Source organism: Pelodiscus sinensis, chromosome 16 (assembly GCF_049634645.1).
Source record: "Pelodiscus sinensis isolate JC-2024 chromosome 16, ASM4963464v1, whole genome shotgun sequence".
Classification (NCBI taxonomy): domain Eukaryota; kingdom Metazoa; phylum Chordata; order Testudines; family Trionychidae; genus Pelodiscus; species Pelodiscus sinensis.
This window is the reverse complement of record NC_134726.1, coordinates 17,432,243-17,454,401: the sequence shown is the minus strand read 5'-3', so window position 1 is coordinate 17,454,401 and position 22,159 is coordinate 17,432,243. Positions and strand designations below refer to the sequence as shown.

Sequence of the window (22,159 nt, the reverse complement as noted above, 5' to 3'; positions counted from 1 at the left end):
GCAGGGGCATGAACATCTCAGGAGAGTCTCACTACCCCCACAGCCCGGGGACAATCAGGCATGGGAAGGTGCTGGCCAGGCCACAGGCCTGCAGACAGGACGTGGGGACAGGACAGATCAGCTTCCCTCTGTGTCCCACACATGCTGGGTCTGGCACAGTCAGTGTCCCACAGAGGGAGAACTTCTATCCCTGCCCTCTGGAGAAGGGGGGAGGGTGTTTTGGGGGAATGTGTTAGCTACTGGGGTCCCCTCCTCTTCCTTCCTCTGGCAGATTCCCATGCAGGGGATTGGTCTCTTCCACATAACTGTGCTTGACTGGGAACAGATGCTGCCTGAGTTCAGGCATGAACCTGTGCTGTGTGCATCACTGCTGTGTGTTTCCATACCCCAGCGTCCTTAGTGGTGGGTTGCTGTGGCAAGGTGTCCCACCACAGAGGCTGGAGAAAAGCAGGTGACTCCAGGAACTTTGTAAGAAGGAGTGAAGAGTACCTGTGTGAGAGCATCATGGAGCTGAGTGCTCCAGATTGGTTCTGCATGTGCACCCGCATATACAGGCTGTTGTGTGACCCCCAGGCTGAGAAGGCTGAGCCCCTCACAGCCCACCACCTGCCTCAGCGTGTATATATGCAGAGTTAACTCAACTGAAATGGCACTCAACTGAAATGCCTTCACCAGGATTGTCCGAGGCCTGGGAGACCACTTGTGAGGGGGAACTGAGGGTGAGGAGCAGCTCCTGGCTGGTGGGTATGGTGGCCTGGCTGGTCTGCTCTTCCGCCTCTTCCCTCTCCTTGTCCTCCGCAACCCCGCTGTTATAGAGTCTGACACCGGGTATGTCCTGGACAGACTCGACGACGGGGTGGCAGGGGCCGGTGACCAGCCCCCCTCTCAGGATGGCATTGAGCTGCTCATAATAGCAGCAGATGTGAGGACCCACCCCAGAGCTTCCACTCTGCTCCTTGTTGTAGGCCTGCCAGAGCTCTTTTTTTTTTTCATGTGGACCTGGTCAAAGGTCTGTGCATGTCCTTTTTTGACCAGGCTGACGGCCATAAAACTGAAAGACATGGGCATTCCTCCTCCTGGTGCAGTGATCCTGGAGGTTGGTCTTCTTGCCCCAGATCTTGATGAGGCCCAGGATCTTTGCACAAGGAGTGCCTTCTTTTGTCCCCAACCAGGGTCAGTTGAGGGTGCTGCAGGAGTTCTGGGAGCTGTGAGGGGCTCAAAGAACTGGGGTTTGACATGGCTCCTGGAATGGGTGGCACGGGGTTGTGAAAGGTCCACACATGCCACAAGCCCTTTTCCTTCAGCTTGCTGCTTTATGCTCTTCAGGAGAAGGGGAGCATTGGAGAGGTCAGGTGTGAGGCCAGAGCAGCCACAGGTGTAGCTGTGAGAGGCCTCTGGAGGCCAATTATTTTGAGACAGCAGCAGCTGAGCGTCCACACTCACACTATTTCAAAATAACAGTTTTGAAATGAGCATTATTCCCTGTGGAAAGAACAGGTAATTATTTTTAAAAAATCCCAGCCCGTTGAAATAAGTCTTGGTAGTGTGAACGCTCTGCTTGTTACTTCGAAATAAGGGCCCTAGTATAGACCAGGGCTCAGGGTGTTGAGTCTTATGTTTATTGTGGAGTTTCTGCATTTCAGAAGTATGCCTTTCCTTCTCCCTCCATAGGGTTAAAAACACTTTTCTAGACAGGGAACACCGTTCCAAAATGCTGTGAAATAATTCTCAGAATTTTCTGAGCATGTTTTTCTTCTGTATGGGTTTTCCCTCAGGGAGAGGAAAAAATAGTATCTTATTGGTAGTAACGTCATGAAAGTGATTGAGCTGTGGCAAAAATATCCAGTATGTGAAATTATACTGCATGTCCTATGGCAAAAAGAAAAGAAAAAAAGCTGAAACTGCTTCTGTTTTGCAAATAAGCAGTTTATACTCCAGTATTTTTATAATACACTTTACCTTCTTAAAATACTCCATGGCTGTGTCTACATTGGCATCCCTTTCCGGAAAGGGGATGCTAATGAGACACTTCGGAATTGCAAATCTGCGGGGGATTTAAATATCCCCCTGCGACATTTGCATTTATATGGCTGCTGCTTTTTTCCGGCTCGGGGTTTTTGCCGGAGAAAAGCGCCAGTGTAGACACGATTCTCCAGAAAATAAGCCCTTTTCCAGAAGATCCCTTATTCTACTTTCAAGTAGGAAAAGGGATCTTCTGGAAAAGGGCTTATTTTCCGAAAATCGCGTCTACACTGGCGCTTTTCTCTGGCAAAATCCCGATCCGGAAAAAAGCAGCAGCCATGTAAATGCAAATGCCGCGGGGGATATTTAAAGCCCCCGCGGATTTGCAGTTCCGAAGTATCTCATTGGCATCCCTTTTCTGGAAAGGGATGCCAATGTAGACACAGCCCATATGTTCGCGAAGGATATGGCTCGATTGAGCATAACTATGATGAATAAATAAAATTTGTGATGAAACAATAATGACTAGAAATTCATGTGTGAACTTGGAAAACTATTAAATGTACGGAAATCAGTGTTGGTGACATAGACTACTTTTGTCTTTGTCCATTGAGCAGGAGAACTTGCTGGAAACAATGGCATAGGAAAGCATTCACAGCTAACTTACTACAAAATTGCAACCATATCTTGAGATAATTAGCAAGTTAATGTATGTCATCACTGAATCAATGAAAGAGAATTAGTTTAATGACCTGTTGACTAAACATAACTGCAATCAGATATTTTTATAATAAATAGTCCTAAAACTACCAAGATTATGTCGTATAAAGGTAGCTGACAACAGTACTTTTAACAGAAAGAAAAAATGAATGTAATTGTCTTTAAAATGTATCTTTTCTTGTACATTTGCAGATATATATCAGAATAAAAGATGATGAATGGAATGTTTATCGAAGATATGCAGAATTCAGAAGCTTGCATCACAAGTTACAGAATAAATACCACCAAGTAAGAACCTTTAACTTCCCACCAAAAAAAGCCATTGGAAACAAGGTACTTGAAATCTTAACGTTTGTTCATATTAAAATAAATAATTAAATGCTGAATGAATTAAAGTAAAAATTCTAACAAAATAGAACATAAATGCAGATGAATATATCGGTTATATTCGATGTAGCTGTGAATGACGTATCTCATGAAATGCAGAACACAAACTATCATTTTCCCAGTTGAGGAACAAATAGTTGGGCACATTGTGAATTTGAATGCTTGATCTGTACATTCCTTCTAGTTATTTGATGCAAACAAATCTCTGCAGGAAATCTGAAACTGGCAACTTTACAGTTATATGTGCCTATTAATGTATTCATCTATACAAGAATTTAGATTAATCCATTTCTCAATATTCTCAGTGTTCAGAGTAAATTATTTACAGATAGAAAATTCAGATTTTCTTATTCAGTTGATATGGTCTCTAGTTGTTTTGTTTGTAAATATTCAGTGTTTGCTGATGCCAGTGGAGGAATGCAGAAATAAATGTCACAGTTATGCCCAACAATCAACAGTATGTGTGGTCCTAATAATCAATAGACACAAGGATACCTATCAGATGTTTTCAACAATGGCAGTATGAAGTACCCAGACTGCCTCTCCCAAACCATACTAGTGTTGAAGTGGAATATCTACTTTTGTGAAAGGATCTACATGTGAAACCAGCACGTAAGCCCCTCATACTTTAAAGACCTTAGCAGAAGAATTTCGGGTATGTCTACACTACAAAGTTAATTCGAACTGACAGCCGTTAGTTTGAATTAACTTTAATAGCGGCTATACATACAAACTGCTAGTTCGAATTTAAATCGAACTAGCGGAGCGCTTAATTCGAACTAGGTAAACCTCATTCTATGAGGAGTAATGCCTAGTTCGATTTAAGTAGTTCTAATTAAGAGCTGAGTAGCCACTTAATTCAAACTAGTTGGAAGCTAGCCCTTCCCAGGTTACCCTGGTGGCCACTCTGTACCAAACCAGGGAAACTTTTATGCTCCCCTCCCGGCCCCATAGCCCTTAAAGGGGCACAGTCTGGCTACAGTGCTTGTGCCAGTTGCAAGCCTACCAGCACCCAGCCAGCAGACCCTGTACCTGGCACGGCATGAGCCAGCCACCCGTGGCCACCCAGCCTCTTCCCAGGACCTGGCTGGCGGCTCCCAGGAGCCTGCCCGGGGCTGCAAGAGGCAGGCGCCCGCCTGGTCTACCGCGGAGATCATGGACCTCATCGAGGTTTGGTGGAGGCCTCCAATGTCCACGACCTCCGCACTAGGCATAGGAATGCGGCCGTCTAGGCCAGGATAGCTGCCAGCCTGGCCACCAAAGGCCACATGCGAACCCAGGAGCAGGTTTGCATGAAAATCAAGTTGGTCCAGTGAGACCCCCGACCCTGAGCTTAGAACATAAGAACGGCCGTACTGGGTCAGACAAAAGGTCCATCTAGCCCTGTAGCATGTCTGCCGACAGCGGCCAACACCAGGTACCCCGGAGGGGATGGACCAAAGACAATGACCAAGCCATTTGTCTCGTGCCATCCATCTCCAGCCTTCCACAAACAGAGGCTAGGGACACCCCTTGCTAATAGCTCTCCATGGACCCAACCTCTATGAATTTATCTAATTTCTCTTTAAACTCTGTTATAGTTCTAGCCTTCACAGCCTCCTGTGGCAAGGAGTTCCACAGGTTGACTATGTGCTGTGTGAAGAAGAACTTTCGCTTATTAGTTTTAAACCTGCTGTCCATTCATTTCATTTGGTGTCCTCTAGTCCTTCTATTATGGGAACTAATGAAGAACTTTTCTTTATGCACCCTCTCCACACCACTCATGCTTTTATAGACCTCTATCATATCCCCCCTCAGTCTCCTCTTTTCTAAATTGAAAAGTCCCAGTCTCTTTAGCCTCTCTTCATATGGGACCTGTTCCAAACCTCTAATCATTTTAGTTGCCCTTTTCTGAACCCTTTCCATGGCCAAAATATCTTTTTTGAGGTGAGGAGACCACATCTGTACACAGTACTGAAGATATGGCGTACCATTGTTTTATACTTCCTCTCCTCCTTCTTTTCCTGGCTTCCCCCTTCCAGCTCCCTCCTCCCAGGTTTCCCCCTTTCCTCTCCCACCCTCTTTCTTCCCCTCTCCCATCTCCTTTTCCCAGTCTCCCCAGAGGTTAATCCCTCCCCTCCCGCCAGTTTTGTTAAATAAAGAGAGTTTCTATTTTTGAACATGTGTCCTTTATTTTTTACATCAGGAAGGGGAGCTAGGGAGGAGTGGAGTGGAAAGAGGCGAAGGAGGAATGGGGCACAAGCCCCTGATGGGGAGGACTGCGGTGGCTCTGCGGGCTCCTCAGGGTGGAAGCTCTCCTGCAGGGCCTCCTGGACAGCCCCTTGATTGACCCACCCGGATGGCAGCCTGGGCAAGTGCAGCTGGGCTGATGGCCGAGTGCTGTGATGTGTCGAGTGTGGGCACTCAGGGCACTCCAAGACAGGACTGCTTTGCTGTCCCTCATTGAGGTAGACAAGCAAGCGGGGAACCCTGAGAACTGTCTGTCCGGGGTGGGAGTCGGGTCCCTTTAAGCATAGCCCTCGGCTAGCCTGAGGCAGCAGCGCCACACCCTAACCCTAACCTGATGCCCTGCCGGCACTGGTTCCGGCCAGCCTTAACTTCGGTTCAGTGTCCACTCAATGTGGACATGCTAGTTCGAATTAGCAAAACGCTAATTCGAATTAATTTTTAGGTCTAGATGCACTAATTCAAATTAGCTTATTTCAAATGAACTAATTTGAATTAAGTTAGTTCGAATTAGTGCTGTGGTGTAGACATACCCTTCCTGACCTATGACCATGACAAACAATTATGAGAGCAAGAGACTCTTGTCTATTAAATGAAGTTAATAACAAATGCCCCTAGACAACATGAACCCAAATATGGTATTGTGGTGATTTTATTATAAAAAAGAACAACAGCTACCTACAGTAAACTTCCGATAATCCTGCACCTTTAGGACTCAGGGGGTGCCGGATTATCAGATATGCCGGACTATCAGAAGGGGGGACTTTGAGGGATCTTGGGTGGGGTAGGGGGATGCCACCCCAGACCCCTCATAGCCCCCCCTTTCTATAGTCCGGCTCTGCCCCAGGTGTCCCCGATTCAGCTGCTGCTGGTCAGTTTCAGCAACGGCTGAATCCTGGACGCCTCGGACAGAGCAGCTGAGGTGCTGCCGGGTTGGTCCCGCAGCTCCGAGGGGCGGCGCTACAGGACCAACTCGGCAGCACCCTAGCTGCTCTGTCCCAGGCATCCCCAAGAGCAGCTGGGGTGCTGCCGAGTTGATCTCACAGCACCGAAGGGCGGCACTACCGGACCAACCCGGCAGCACCCCAGCTGCTGTGCCCCAGGCGTCCCGGATTCAGCCGTTTCTGAAACTGACCAGCAGCAGCTGAATCGGGGACGCCGGGCTCGGAGCAGCTCCAGTTGTCCGGCAGCCAGAGCACTTCTGGGTTGCTGATGGTGCCGGACCATCAGGAGTGCCGGAGCATAGGATGCCGGACCAATGGAGTTTTACTGTATATATGTAACTATTACTTTCTCCTACCAGACCATACAAATAAGAGAGTAACATAACCTTTGTCTTCATCACCTGCAAATAAATGTATTGTCCAATTATTAATTAAGTTCTAAAGCCACTAAACATAAAACCATTCAAAATAAAATGGAAAAAAAACAAAAATACATTTTATTGAAAGCTGAATGTATATTTAAGGAAGAAACCTTCACTACTTCATGCTCCTTCCAATAAATATAGTAGCAGTACCGATTTGTATTCATTAATTCCTGATGCATGAATGTAAACTATATATAATTTCCCTACCCTTTCCCACAGATTTTCTGTGTGACTTGAACAAGTCACTTAGTTTGTACAGCATTTTTTCAACTGTATAATGGGAATTATGGTACCTCCATACTTCATTGGGATTTTGTGAGGGTAAATTCATTAAAGATTATGAATAATTCATATATTAGAATAATTTGGTGAATATATGTTCTTTAGATAGATGGATAGATATAGTCAGACAATTATCTGAATATTATATCCTGTATTATTTAAAATAGTTCTTTCTACTTCTCTCTGAATAACACTCACTATTAATCCTGACTGTTATGGGAACTCTTTCTTTTAGAAGCCATATAATCAGTCTCTTCGTCACCATTAATGCATTCTACATTTAGGGTTTTTTTTTTTTTTTAAAGATGGAAGTACCTTTCAGATGATGTGCCTCATTTATATAATCAGTCTACTATGTAGTGTTCTGGAGTGGAGCTAGGGAAGAAGGGTTCAGTACATGGGCTGCCCTGGGGAAAGAGGACAACCCCAGTCCTTTCTTACCGCAGCAGGTTGGCGCCAGGTGAAAAGTGCCTGACCATGACTATTGCAGTTCCAGCGGAGAAAGAATGCATGTCCCCCAGCAGAAAGATGGACAAACACATTTCTAAAATGCATAGTAAGAAGATTAGTCCTTCATCAGTTATCTGAAAATAAATATTAAACTTCTCCTAGTGCACAGATGTTATGATGGAAAAAGAAAGCAGAAATATTAAGCAAAATATTTACCAGTGGATATTAGTTCCTTTATATGCAGTCCTCCGTAAGTCATCTGTTTTACCAGCATATTTGCCAATAATGTAACCTCTTGTAGCAATGTTAGATGGCTACCCTGAAAGGATGAACACAAGTGTTGTGCATTCGTGATATCAAGTAATTTAAAATGGCAAGAAACCACATAAGAAAAGATGGTTTATATTTTTCTGGATTCATTAGTGGACACTGAGGTTTCAGTGGATGTGGATCTTGAAAGTTCAAAAATGACAACTCATATTTGGATCCAAATATACTCTCCTCCACCTCACTCCAAAGCTTTCTAGGGGACAGGGACTGAGAAGTCATGCACATATCAGAAGATGCAAAGTAGGGTGATGCTTCTCTACAGCGGATTGTGCAGTTTAGAGATTGTAGTAAGCCCCCATGTAGTAATCCATGCGATACCAAGCTAGCATTGTATTCAGTAGCCCTTTCCTTGCCTGACTTGCTGCCAGACCCTATCTCGTGAGAGGCAAAAGGGATTTTCTTTCTTCCTTCCTCATTGCACGCTGACTTCTGATTACATATGCTGGCTTCCCAGATCCTTTTTCACTGCCCCTGCAGTGATAACATTTCCATTAGGTCTGGGGACTCCATGGCCATGAAGAAAGAATCAATATTAGCTCTGGTTGAGAGTCAAATGGAAATGTCATGTGAGAAATACAGTACTACTTATATATCGTTTTGTTTGTCATCAAAGAGGATACATTCAAATTAACAAGGAGGGGAAGTGCGTATAGTTTTACACCTACATGGTTTGTTTATTTTTTTCAGCACCCACAATTTGCTTCTTTTATCATGGAAACCAAGACTAATTATAAACACGTTTGGTCACTTCATAAATATCAGCTCTAAATCATGTTTATCTAAAAATGAAATTAGTTACCAATATTCTGAATTAATAACAAGGGCTATATAAAACTATCTTGGTGCCAATAGAAATGTGAAGAGACACAGCTGGGAAGTTTAAGCAAGGCCACCTTGATAAGTCCTTCATTACAGGAATGTTGAGTTGTTTCCAAGGATCTTATGGTCTGGATCATTGTACAATGTCTATAATGTGTGTATAGTATTTAGTTGGCCTGGATAAAGCTTGAGTTAATGTATTTACTTATCAGGGTACAGACTACTTAACTAAAAGTCCATTTGGCAGTATTTTGTCCTTTCCATGAATTAGAAGAAGGTAAAATGCAGTTGTGTTAAGCCTCTAATGGTGAGTTTTTAGTAGAATTGATACATATTAATCCTCTTATTTAAAAAAAACCCTTGAGTTGTGTGATGGAATATCATCCTGGTTTTCATTAAATTATGGAAAGCTTCTTGTCGGCTTTTTGAATCCTCCATTCTCAGTTACCTTACATAAAAAATTACTTCTAAGTTACAATTTCAGCTAAGAATCAATGGTTTCCAAAAATTAGCAAGTGAGCCACTCACTCACTGTTGTTATTATTATTGTTGTAACCAATAAGCTACGTCTATACTGCACTCTCTTGCACAAGAAAATATGCAAGTGAGGCGAAGCGGTGAATATCTCCGCGCCTTGTTTGCATACTTAATTAACCGCCATTTTTGCACAATGGGCTCTTGCAGAAAAAGGAGCCATCTACACAGCTCCTTTTTGCGCAAAAACCCCCTCTTGTGCAAGAACTGTTCTGCTTGAAAAAAAGTGGCAGAATAGTTCTTACTCAAGAGGGGTTTTTTGTGCCAAAAGGAGCCGTGCAGATGACTCCTTTTTGTGCAAAAGCTTCTTGTACAAAAATTGTGGCTCATTAAGTATGCAAATGAGGCACAGTGATAGTCACTGTTTCGCCTCATTTGCATATTTTCTTGTGCAAGAGAATACACTATAGACGTAGCTATAGGGTAACAATCCGTCCAATGCTTTTGCTGAGGTTGGAGTTCCACCTTAATGATATCATGACAAAGGTTCTCCCCAAGCTTGGTGGGTCCTGTGCTTTAAAGCAGATTGCTTGCCTCAGAGGCTTATAGCAGCTCTTAGTTTAGGCACTTTATCTAGAGCACCAGCTTGTTTGTTTAGCTACTCTCATCATTAGCCAACATGGGGAAAAGAGAGGAAATCAAATTCCATATTCTCCGTGGCCCCTCCAAGTGCTACAGGGCTGCACAAACCCTTTTTCCCAAAGCCAGTCCTTTTCTGGTCCTGAAATAGGGAGTGAGTGCATGGTGGGGGAAACCTGGGCCCACCCTGTACTTTGCATTCTAGCCTGAGGACCATGTAAAAGGAGCTGTCTGCAAATGTTTCCAATAATAGCTGTGTGACAGCTACGATCCCCTGGGCCACTTCTCCATGATTTCCCCAGCACCTTCCTTACTGCAGCCTTTTCCTTCTTGTACCTACTTGCACTTGCTCCTCAGTCACATAGATGAATATAGTTTGTTGGGGGAAAGTCAGCATGGTTTCTGTAGAAGAAATCATGCCTTACTAATCTGATAGAGTTCTTTCAGTGGGGTCAACAAACATGTGGACAAGGGGGATCCAGTGGATATAATATACTTAGATTTCCAGAAAGTCTTTGACAAGGTCCCTCACCAAAGGCTCTTAAGTAAAGTAAGTTGTCATGGGATAAGAGCGAAGATTGTGGATTGATAACTGGTTAAAAGACAGGAAACAAAGGGTAGGAATAAATGGTAAGTTTTTTGAGTGGAGAGAGGTAACTAGTGGCCTTCCCCAAGGGTCTGTCCTGGGACACATCAACTTATTTATAAATGATCTGGAGAAAGGGGTAAACAGTGAGGTAGGAAAATTTGTAGATGATACCAAACTGCTCAAGATAGTTAAGACCAAAGTAGACTGTGAAGAGTTTGAAAAAGATCTCACCAAACTTAGTGATTGGGCAACAAAATGGAAAATGAAATTTAATGTTGATAAATGTAAAGTAATGCACATTGGAAAAAATAATCCCAACTGTATATACAATATAATGGGAACTAATTTGGCTACAACTACTCAAGAGAAAGATCTTGGAATCATTGTGAATAGTTCTCTGAAAACATCCACTCAGTGTGCAGCGGCAGTCAAAAAAGCAAATAGAATGTTAGGAGTCATTAAAAAAGGGATAGAGAATAAGAAGAAAATACCTTATTGCCTCTATATAAAACCATGGTATGCCCACATCTTGAATACTGCATACAGATGTGGTCGTCTCATCTCAAAAAAGATGTATTGGCATTGGAAAAGGTTCAGAAAAGAGCACCAAAAATTATTAGGAGTTTGGAATGGGTCCCATATGAAGAGAGAATAAAAAGACTTGGACTTTTCAGCTTATAGAAGAGCAGACCAAGGCTCTGTCTACACTGCATCATTTTTGTGGAAGAGGAAATGCAAATGAAGCACTCATTAGCATTTCTCATGCTCTCGTTTGCATATTCTCTTCTGATCCTTTTTGCAGAAGATGTTTTTGCAGAAAAAAATGCAGCGTAGACAAGGCCATTTTGCACCAAAAACCCCTTTTGCGCGAGAACCCCTATTCCTCATTTGAATAAGGGTTCTTGCGCAAAAGGTTTTTTTTTGTGCAAAATGGCCCAGTCTATGCTGCGTTATTTTCCGCAAAAACATCTTCCACAAAAAGAATCGGAAGAGAATATGCAAAGGAGAGTAGAAGAAATGCTAATGAGCGCTTCATTTGCATTTCCTCTTCCTCAAAATTGATGCCGTTTAGACGGAGCCTAAGGAGGGAGAGGATAGAGGTCTATAAAATCATGACTGGTATGGAAAAGGTGGATAAGTAAAAGTCATTTACTTATTCCCACAAGAAAAGAACTAGAGATCACCAAATGAAATTAATAGGCAGCAGATTTAAAACAAACAAAAGGAAGTTTTTCTTCACTCAGTGCAAAGTCAACCTGTGGAACTTCTTGCCAGATGACGTAGTTTAGGCTAGAACTTTAACAGGGTTCAAAAAAGGTCAAGATAGATTCATGGAGGTTAGATCCATCAATGGCTATTAGCCAGGATGAGTAGGAATGGTATCCCTAGCCTCTGTTTCTCTGGAGGTGGGTCACAGGGGAGGGATCACATGAGTATTATCTGTTGTGATCCCTCCCTCTGGGGCATCTGTATTAGCATTGTCAGCAGACAGGATACTGAGCTAGATGGACCTTTGGTCTCACCAGTAAAGCCATTTTTATGTTTTTATGAGCCTAGATAGTTAGCATGTTAAGTAACAAGTAATGCAAGAGGATGAAAGCTGATGATGATTCTGAGAAATATGGTTTCCTTTCTTTTCAGTTGTAACTAGAACGTGTTGTCTTGTAGGTATACAGAATTGTTTCAATAAAAATCATTATGCTTTCATCAGAATTATGGTGCGATGAGCAGGGCTTCCCATAGTTGAAGTTACATCTAGTATCCCATTTCCTGTTTGCCTTTTGCAAGGCCCTTATTACCATGTTAAAATGGACACAGGACTACTTGTTCTTAATACCATGTGCACACAATGTCAACTCTAGCAATTTATCTCAATTTCATAAAGAAGAGGCCTGAATTCACATAAACTATTAAACCAGGTCATTTTGCTCCTTGAAATCTTGTCAGCAGACAAGAATCAGCAAAAATCCTTTGGATGCCTTATAGCATCTTAGGGTACGTCTACACTACAATGTTAATTCGAACTAAGCTAATTCGAACTAACGGATCTAGACTAAAAAACTAGTTCGAATTAGCGTTTTGCTAATTCGAACTAGCATGTCCACATTAAGAGGACCCTGAACCAGGCTTAAGGATGGCCGGAAGCAGTACCAGCAGGGCATCAGAGGAGGACTTAGAGCTTGGAGATGCTGTCTCAGGCTAGCCGAGGGCTGCGCTTAAAGGGTCCCGACCCCCACCCCGGACAGACAGTTCTAAGGGGTGCCGCGCTTGCAAACCAGTCCTGGCTTGGAGTGCCCGGAGTACCCACACTGGGCACATCACAGCACTCGGCCATCAGCCCGGCTGCACTTGCCGCAGGCTGCCATCTGGGGAGAGGGGGCAATCGGGAGGCTGCAGGAGAGTTTCCACCCCAAAAGCCCGCAGAGCCAGCCCAGTCCTCCCCATCGGAGGCTCGTGCCCCATTCCTCCCTCACCTCCTTCCACTTACCCTTCCCTAGCCCCTTTTCTTGATGGACAAAATAAAGGACAATTGTGTTCAAAAATGGAATCTGTCTTTATTGAACAAAACTGGGGGAGACTGGGAAAAGGAGGTGGGAGAGGGGAAGAGAGAGGGTGGGAGAGGGGAGGGCAACTACAATGATCAGGGGTTGGGAACAGGTCCCATATGAAGAGAGGCTAAAGAGACTGGAACTTTTCAGCTTAGAAAAGAGGAGACGGAGGGGGGACAGGATAGAGGTCTCTAAAAGCAGGAGTGGGGTGGAGAGGGTGCATACAGAAAAGTTCTTCATTAGTTCCCGTAAAGGAAAGGAATGGGTAGCAGGCTTCAAACTAGTAACAGAAAGTTGTTCTTCACGAAGTAAAGAGTCAACCTGTGGAACTCCTTGCTGCAGGAGGCTGTGAAGGCTACAACTAGAACAGAGTTTAAAGGGACATGAGATCAAGTCATGGAGGTTGGGTCCATGGAGTGCTATTAGCCAGGGGGTAGGAGTGGTGTCCCTGCCCAAGGTTTGTGGAAGACTGGAGAGGGATGGCACGAGACAAATGGCTTGGTCACTGTCTTTGGTCCATCCCCTCCAGGGTTCCTAGGGTTGGCCGCTGTCGGCAGACAGGCTACTGGGCTAGATGGACCTTTGGTCTGACCCAGTACGGCCATTGTAAGCTCAGGGCTCAGGGTCGGGGGTCTCAGTGGACCCCCTTGATTTTCATGCACACCTGCTCCTGGGTGGCCAGGCTGGCAGCTCTCCTGCCCAAGCCGACCACTCTCCTGTGCCTAGTGCGGAGATCGTGGACGAGGTGCCCGCCTCTTGCGGTCCCGGGCAAGCTCCCAGGAGCCGCCAGCCTGGTCCCAGGAAGAGGGGGAGGGCTGGGGGGCATCGGGTGGGTGGCTCAATCCGTGCCAGGTGCAGGGTCTGCTGGCTGGGTGCTGGCAGGCTTGCACCTGGCACGGGCACCGTAGCCAGCCCGTGCCCCTTTAAGGGGTCCGGGGCCGGGAGGGGGACAGACGAGTTTCCCTGGTGTTGGCCAGAGTGGCCACCAGGGAAAGCTGGGGAGGGCTAGCCTCCCACTAGTTTGAATTAAGGGTCTACACAGCCCTTAATTCGAACTAGTAAATTCGAACTAGGCTTAATCCTCGTGGAATGAGGATTACCTAGTTCGAACTAAGCGCTCCGTTAGTTCGAATTAAATTCGAACTAACGGAGCGCTAGTGTAGCGCCTGTGAAAGTTAGTTCGAACTAACTTTGTAGTGTAGACATACCCTTATTTATTAGAAGTGCATTCAGAACCCTTCCTCCTAAAGTTGAGATATTTGGCAATCTCTTTCAGCTGTATTTTTCTGTTTCTCCTGGAGCTGCTGACTCTTTTGTATGTCCTGTAGTTAGTCTCTCTTCTCAAATGTAGTACAACTCCAGGGACACTCACTGGATTCATTCTGAAGAGGATGATACCAAATGTTCTCTGAAATGGCCTAGATCTGCCTGTGCAGAAAGTCACAAAATGCTATCAGGCATGTTTCTGTAGAGAGTACTGGAGCACTGATGAGTGAACCTGCCAAGAAGACAATCATGTGAAACAGTACATAAAGTGCTTTTAACTCTCCAACCTACTGTAATAAGGATATGAGTAAGTAGAGGTAAAAGTTCAAAGCGACCTGAAACTTTGTCTCAAACAAAATGGGGAGAGAGACTAGAGTTCCAACTTGACTGAAAATAGAGAAAAATTCTAGGAAATCAAATGTCTGTAATTTTGAAACTCCTGAAATTGTATACAATGGCAGCTAGCCGTGAAAGGTGAAAATACTTAACAATTGTAAAACAGTAAGATTTGGAATACAGTGTACTTTTGGTATGATTATTATGTTTGCTGTGCACTTGATCCTTACATTTGTTTATCTCTAGAATAAATTGTGTTCTATTTCTTTTTACACATCAAAACTTAACACTGAACACTTGCTATGCAGGATCTTTCTGAGCTGAGAATAAATGGATGTGAGAAAACATTCAGTGATATAATCCTCACAAGGATAAGCAGAAATTCTTCGCAAAGAAATTCCCATTGACTGTTCTGCCCTGCGGCCTGGATTTGCTGTCGACAGGCCTGGGCTCAGGGCAGAAGATGGGATGGAGTCTGGGGGGGAGTTAAGGTGTGGGAGGAGGCAGTGAGTCAGGTTGTGGGTGGCTTCGCTAGGCATATATTAGGTCAACATTAACATTTTTAATGTAAGTACCACAGATACAATCACAATATACTTCATGTGTAGCTCTCTTTTTAAACAGTCTCCATCTGCTATTACATAGTACAGGCCTGGGCAAAATATGGCCCGCGGGCTGGATTTAGCCCAACAAGCCACCAGATCTGTCCCGTGGAGGAAGCGGGGACCCCCAGACAAACTCCCCAGCTTGCCCCACAGCCCCGCACACCATGCAGAAACACAGCTGCAGGGCTCCAGTTCTGTTTTAAAACTGGACGGGAGGGGAGAAGTTTTAGGAGCCACCCGGCCCTTAGCATATTCCCATTGGCCAGTTTCTGGAAGAAACCATCCAATAGAAGCTGGTTGTTGGAGTAACAGGCAGTCAAGAAGAATCACACACTCCTCTCCTCAGCTCAGTTATTCATGAAGCACATGGCCAGGCAAGCAAGCAGGCAGACTGGGAAACATTTTAAGCTCTGCAGGCAGGCAGGCTAGTTTGGCAGCTGGCAAGTAAGTCTCTAGGCCACAGCCCTTCTGGCACCCCAGCCCTTTCCTGCCCCAACTCTCTGCCCTCCCCCCACTCAACATACCTAAATCCTCTGTCCCCCTCTGTTACCCCAATCTCTTGCCCCAGATCACAATCCCCTCCTATCCTAGGTCACATCCCAAACCCCTGCACTCCAGTCCTCTGCCTTACGTCACAACCGCCTCCTTCATCCCAACTCCTTCCCGGACTCCAGTCTCCCTCCTGCACCCCACTCCCTTATCCCAAACTCTGTTCTGCACCCAACCTCCATTCCAGACCCGGCATCTCCTCCATTAATATCCTGGAAGAGTGCTGTCCTTGACCACTTTCCAAAATCTTGGCGTGGCCCCCTGTCAAAAATTATTGCCCACCCCGACATAGTATCATAAAACATGACATCAAAAGTAGTGCTAGAAATCAAAACTCCTTGGTCTCATAAGTACCCACCTTGAACCCTGCTGCACACCACCATAACCTTTAGATTGTGCCCCCTTGCTACAAACTGGACCTCCGTGGTCCGGCAGCCTCAGGACCTCACCAGTCCCGAAAAAGGGAATTTGCTGGACCAGGGGAGGTACCCTCCTACTGATCTCCCAACCCCCTGCTGGCTCTGCTTCCTGCTGGTCCTGGCCAGACCCTTCAGCCCCAAGGCTCCCAGTCATGCAGCCAGACCTCTCTGCCCCAGGACTCCAGGTTACGCTGCCAAACCCCCTTGCTGTGAGGCTCCCCGCACCTCCTGAACACCCTGCCGGGCTCCTGGCTGTGCCACTGGAGTTCCCTGCTGTTGGGCTATTGGCTGTGCCACCAGAGCTCCCTGCCCTGGGGCTTCTAGCCCACTGCTGGTCTCCCTGTCCCTGGGCTCTCTGGTCCAGGAACATCTGTGGTCCTGCAGAAGCACAGATGTTGCCAGACCAAAGAGTCCTTGTTTAGAGGTATAACCTGTATCGACAGTTACCAGTCTCCACTGGGCTCAGTCCCATGCCTTAACAATCTATCCCTTCTTTCCATACAATCCCTTCCCTTTTTCATACACTACGTATTTTACAGCTTCTCTAGTGAATAAGACAGTGGGCCAACTAGCAATAACTTCTTTCACTACATACACTTGTTTCATTCATTATGTACCCCATGCACATAATCGTAAACATCATCTGGAAAATGTGTAGCAGCAATCAAAAAAGCAAATTATGTTCACTATAATATAGTATTAAATTATTATTATGATAACGGCATTCTATAAATCTTGGAATACTGTGTTCACTTCTGGTTACCCTATTTTTTTTAAACGAAAGAAAAATAGAGATTTGGAGGTAGACTATAAAAATACTTAGCAGTATTTATTTGAGGAGACATTGAACAGATTAGGACAATTTAGAGAGAAGCCAATGAAGATGAGTTATGATAAAGGTATACAAAATGATGACCAGCATAGGAAAGGTAAATTAGGGTAGCTACAGGAAAGTTTCCTGTAATACAAGAATAAGTGGACAATCAGAAACTTTCCAAAGGAAAAGATACTCTAAAATTGACCATTCATGAGCATTCGCATTCAATTTAACATAGCAGTTCCTCTGTTTCTCAGGAAATCCTTGTACTTATATCATCTATCTATCAAATTTGTTAATACGTATATACTATATTAAATGTTCAGGATTTGATACGTATTCTTAGTGAAAATTACATTTTTAATGTATAATGAATTTTGCTAATTTGGTGCAAAAGAAACTGTAAGAACCTTGTTGGATATTTGTGAACCTGTTGTTTACATTTCTTGTGTAATACTAGACTGACATAAAAAATTATGAACACAGTTTAGGCATGTTAGTTTGACATTGTATGCGACGTCATAGCTGTATTCATGAGTTACATATGCACGACTTCCACTTTTGTTATTTTTATTGTTCTTAAAGGAAATGTAGTTTTGTTTAATAATAAATACTCCCACAATATTGTGAAATACTTTTACCAAAATGAATCAGACCAATTCTATATAACTGATAAATGTATAATGGTATAAATGTTGGAAGGGCATTCTTGAAAGATGATGCTTACTCACTGCATACTTTAAACAGCTAAAAAGCATACAGCTTTTGTTACAAAAATATTACATTGTAAAAGCTTAGGGTAAGAAGTGAAAACTCTTGGGCCCTGGTTTAACAAAACACTTAAAACACATCCTTAACTTGAAGTACGTGCTTATGGCCCATTGATGTCTAAAATACTAAAATATGTGCTTAAATTCTTTGTTGAATCCGGGCCTGTCTTGCTCATAGTAGCAACTTATGCTCTCCATTCCATTAGTTTGTTAATATTTTCTAATGCAGCAGTGGGTGATTTTAAAAAGAGTGATCATTGCCTCATGCTAAAATCTCTCCTTTGTTTACTGTTTTCCACCTGACATTGCTGTACCATTTGAGCAGTGGGAGCAGGCTTTGATACCTTGCTAAGTCACAGGAAGCTACTAAAATATTACATCTTTCTGATGCCCCCATCTGTCTAATATCTTTTAGAAATTAGCACGCATTTACTAAATGAAGAAGGCTTTGGAAATTCCTTCAATTAAGTTAAGTATGAAATAATCTTTTAACAGGAGATTGTACTCATTAATACTCTCTTTGATTTCATATGGTGTAAAATATCAACTTAAAATCTGTAATTTTCTTAGGTTTCAGGGCCAATGGATTCTAGCATTTAGATCTACTGCTAGATCAGATTCTAGACTCATGGGAATTTATACACCGTTATACAGGCAGTCCCCGAGTTACGTGGATCCGACTTATGTCGGATCCGTACTTACAAACAGGGCTTTTCTCGCCCCGGAGGACGCGGGCGGCGGGACCATCCAGACGCGCCGCGGTCCCACCTCCCGCGTCGTCAGGGCGAGAAAAGCTGCTCTGCGTCTCCCTGGTCTGCTGGGGGATGGCCCCCCCCCAGAAGACCAGGGAGACGCGGAGCAAAGCCGTGGAGGACCCGGGCGGCGGCACCACGGCGCATCTCTGTCCCGCCGCCCACATCTCCATGGTCTGCTGGGGGGTGGGGGCGCACAGCTAGTGCGTGGCCCTCTCCCGCCCCCCGCAGCAGACCAGGCTTTTCTTGCGGACGCCTGTGGTAGAGCAGCTGGGGCGCTGCCGGTTGGTCCCGCAGTGCCACTCCTCGGCGCTACTGGACCAACCCGGCAGCACCCCAGCTGCTCTGTCTCAGGCGTCCAGATTCAGCTGCTGTTGAAACTGATCAGCGGCTGATTCCAGGAAGCCCGGGCAGAGAAACTCTGCCTCAGTCTTCCTGTAGTCAGCCGCTGGTCAGTTTCAGCAGCGGCTGAATCTGGACGCCAGTTCCAACTTAAGTACAAATTCAACTTAAGTACAAACCTACAGTCCCTATCTTGTACGTAACCCGGGGACTGCCTGTATTTTTAATCATAGTTTCTATTGTGTATTTTTCAAAAATAGTATATTATACATTATGTAGATTTGAAAAAAGTTATAGGTAGAGGGCACTATTTTAAGACACTATCTACTCAGTTACCTTATTTAGCACCCATCTCCTTAAATGTTTTGATGGACAGGCTTGGGTTCTTCTGGATTCTGCCACCCACTCAATAGGGTGTAACTTCTTTTTCTTTCCATATACATTTATTTGGCAATAGGGGTGTGAAAGGTTAACTGGTAAGCATCATCCGTAACGGTGAGTTCCCATTAACTGGTGGGAGCTGGAGCAGCTTCCTACCTACTGTGGGCAGGGACTGCTCCAGACCCACAGGGTCCACTATGGACAGGGGCAATCTAGTCTGCCGGCCAAAGCAGCCCCTCTCCATGGCAAGCCCAGGCACATGTGTCACAAGCAGGGGCTACAGCCCCCCAAGTGCTCCCCCTTTAACTAGTTAATGAATTAAACAGGTTTTTACACCCCTATTTGGCAGTGCCTGCATCCTCATTACTCCTTCCTGGCAAGGTCAGTAAGGGCAGCTTGGGAAGAAAATTCTAATCCAAGGGTATTCCCCACTTACTTGTCATATAGATTTCCAAGAAAAAAACACAAACACATGAAATACATTTAACACAGTAATGATATTAAACAACAGATAAGCATAACAGTAGGGCAAATCACTATTCTCAGGGTCTGGTGCCCATACTGAATTTCCCCAGTCAAGTGACTTGGTATCACAGACAGTAAAATTAGTGTCCATTGGTACGTGTGTAGGGGCCCTTGATGAACTGTGACCATAATACTTCTGTGCAGAAGTTATCAATGTGTCTCACAAGTGGGATAAGGTGGCAAGTCCCTCCACAGATTCAACAGGCAATAGGTAATAAAATCCCCAAACCCTTGTCTCTGTGTCCCTAGCCTCTGTTTGCAAGAAGCTGGGAATGAATGACAAGGGATGAATCACTTGATTACCTTTTATGTTCATTCCCTCTGAAGCACATGGCATTGGCCACTGTCAGAAGACAGGATGTTGAGCTAGATAGATCTCTGATCTGACTCAGTAAGGCCATTCTTCTCCCCAGTCTTGAGGTCACAGTTCAGGGTGTGCCCTCAATCCCTAAACAATTTCCCTGACTAGTTAACTGAAAGATGGTACAGTCACAGCTCCACCATCTATCCTCAGGTTCAGAAATGGCTCTGGACCTCTTAGTCATTGTCGAATGCCTGACAATAACTGCTGGCAGGCATCCGCTTTGTGCTGTTTCTGGTCCTAGGATTTCTCCTCACCAAGAAGGAGTGCAGTGCTCAGAGTGTAGATAACAAAACTATGGCTGCTAGTCCAAGATGACAGCCTTGGACTAGTAGCCAAAGTGGAAGTGGATATATGGTGATTGATCACACCTGGAGAGCCAGAGGGCTAACTCAGCCTGGGATTCACATGGAGAGGGAAAGGGCCATACTGAGAGACTTTGAATCACCTGGGAATCACCAGCTCCCCACACAGCCAATCCTGCCCTTTTTGTAGCTGGCTCCAGACTGCTCCCAAAATAGCTTCTCCCCTTTCCTAAGCTCCTAGGGTATGTCTACACAGTAGTGTTATTTCAGAATAACTGATATTATTACGACATAACATAGTGCATGTCTACACTACAAGCCTTTACTTCGAAATAATGTCGAGCTGGAGGATTTCTTACTCTGACTCATGGTAACCCTCATTTTACAAGGAGTAAGGGAAGTTGAAGGAAAAGTGTTCTTCCTTTGACTTCCTGTTGTGTAGACAGCACCAAAAGATGAATTAAGCTATTTCGACTTCAGCTTCGCGATTGATATAGCTGAAGCTGGGTAGCTTAATTCGACTTTAGCTCTGCTGTGTAGGTCTACCCCTCGAAAAGAGATTTTCACTCCCTATTAGTCAGGCTAGCTCTTCTTCCGTGGCTTTCTCCTGTCAGTCTTTTGACTTTGCCCCTCCTCTCAGCAGGCACACCTGAAATCCTTCCCCAAACATCCTCTCTCCCTCTTGATTGCCAAGCAGACTCTGACTCTGCCCTTGCCTCCCCATTCCTATTAGGGATATTGTGTCTCTCCCTGAAGTACCAGCACAGAGAGCCCTAGGAAACGTGGTAATCTCTTTGGGGGCTAGAGTAAGAATTCTAATGTGTTCAATTTCTGTAATGTTAAAGAACTGGAAATCCAGTCATATGAATCTTTTTATACATTTTCGTTCTATCTCCTTGTTCTTTTGCAACTTTATAAGGCCATAAAAGAGAATCTCTCCTTATGTTTCTTAGTGAATGCATATAACTAGACTGTTAATTCAGAAAAAGGATCAGAAATTGAACCAGCCAACCCAACCTAGATCAGCACCAGACCAACTAATTAATGTATGGACAAGGTGTTAGCCACTTCTATCCAATCCCTCTTATACCTCTGCTCCTTTCAAAGACCCACTTTTTCATGTCTATGCATGATATATGTTTTTACTTGGTGTCTAAACACACATTTTGTTTAAGCATACAGTTGGTGAATTATGTTATTTATCCTTTTTGTTTTAAATTTAAAAAAATAGACACACAAGGATTCTTCAACAGCAGTTAGTGGCAACACTTTTTCCTCATTGAGTTACAGAATAACAAAAGTAAAATTCCTTTTTAGGAAAATATGTTGCTATATCACCTCACTATGGACAATCAGCTAACATTATTTAGTAAATTGTTGAATACGTGCTTGGGAGAAAAATTTCAGAAAGGCTGTGTCTACACTACAAGGTTTTTGTGCAAAAAGTTTTTGCGCAAAAACCAGTGGAGCGTCCACACCTCAAGCGTGTTTTTCTGCAAGAAAATTAACAGAACAGACGGCTTTTGCTGGTAGAGCTATTCCTCTCTGTGACAGGGCAGACAGGCCCCACACTGACAGACAGGGGGTTGCCCAGGCCCAGCTGGCAGAGAAAGCCCCGCCCCTCTGACCCTGCTGGGCATGCTCCCAGCAGAGGCCGGGTATAAAAGCAGAGGGAGCCTGCAGTCAGGGAGACTGCAGGGTGAGGGAGGAGACCAGGCTGGGCCAGTGTTTCTGCAGCTGCTGGGACCCGAGTCGCTGCCTGTGCCGGACCCTGACACGGAGGAAGCAGCCACCGACCCCGGGAGGCCGGAGCGCGCCCACAACCCCGGCAGGTCCGGCCTCGGAGGCGAAGGGGCCCGGGGGAACCAGGGTGCGGTAGGAAGCAGCCCAGGGCAAAGGATACAAAGTTTGGCTCGGTCTGTATCGGCCGGATTC

General features: G+C 44.8%; 1 protein-coding gene across 7 annotated transcripts in view; it reads left to right on the top strand.

The window, feature by feature from the left end:
* SNX29 (sorting nexin 29) overlaps positions 1-22,159 on the top strand; it is a 463,946-nt gene that overhangs the window by 314,731 nt on the left and 127,056 nt on the right. For all 7 annotated transcript variants that reach the window (XM_075899351.1, XM_014577718.3, XM_014577716.3 and 4 more), the window contains one exon: positions 2,875-3,015. In XM_075899351.1, the coding sequence (XP_075755466.1) occupies positions 2,875-3,015 (141 nt within the window). The remainder of the gene's footprint in view (positions 1-2,874; positions 3,016-22,159) is intronic.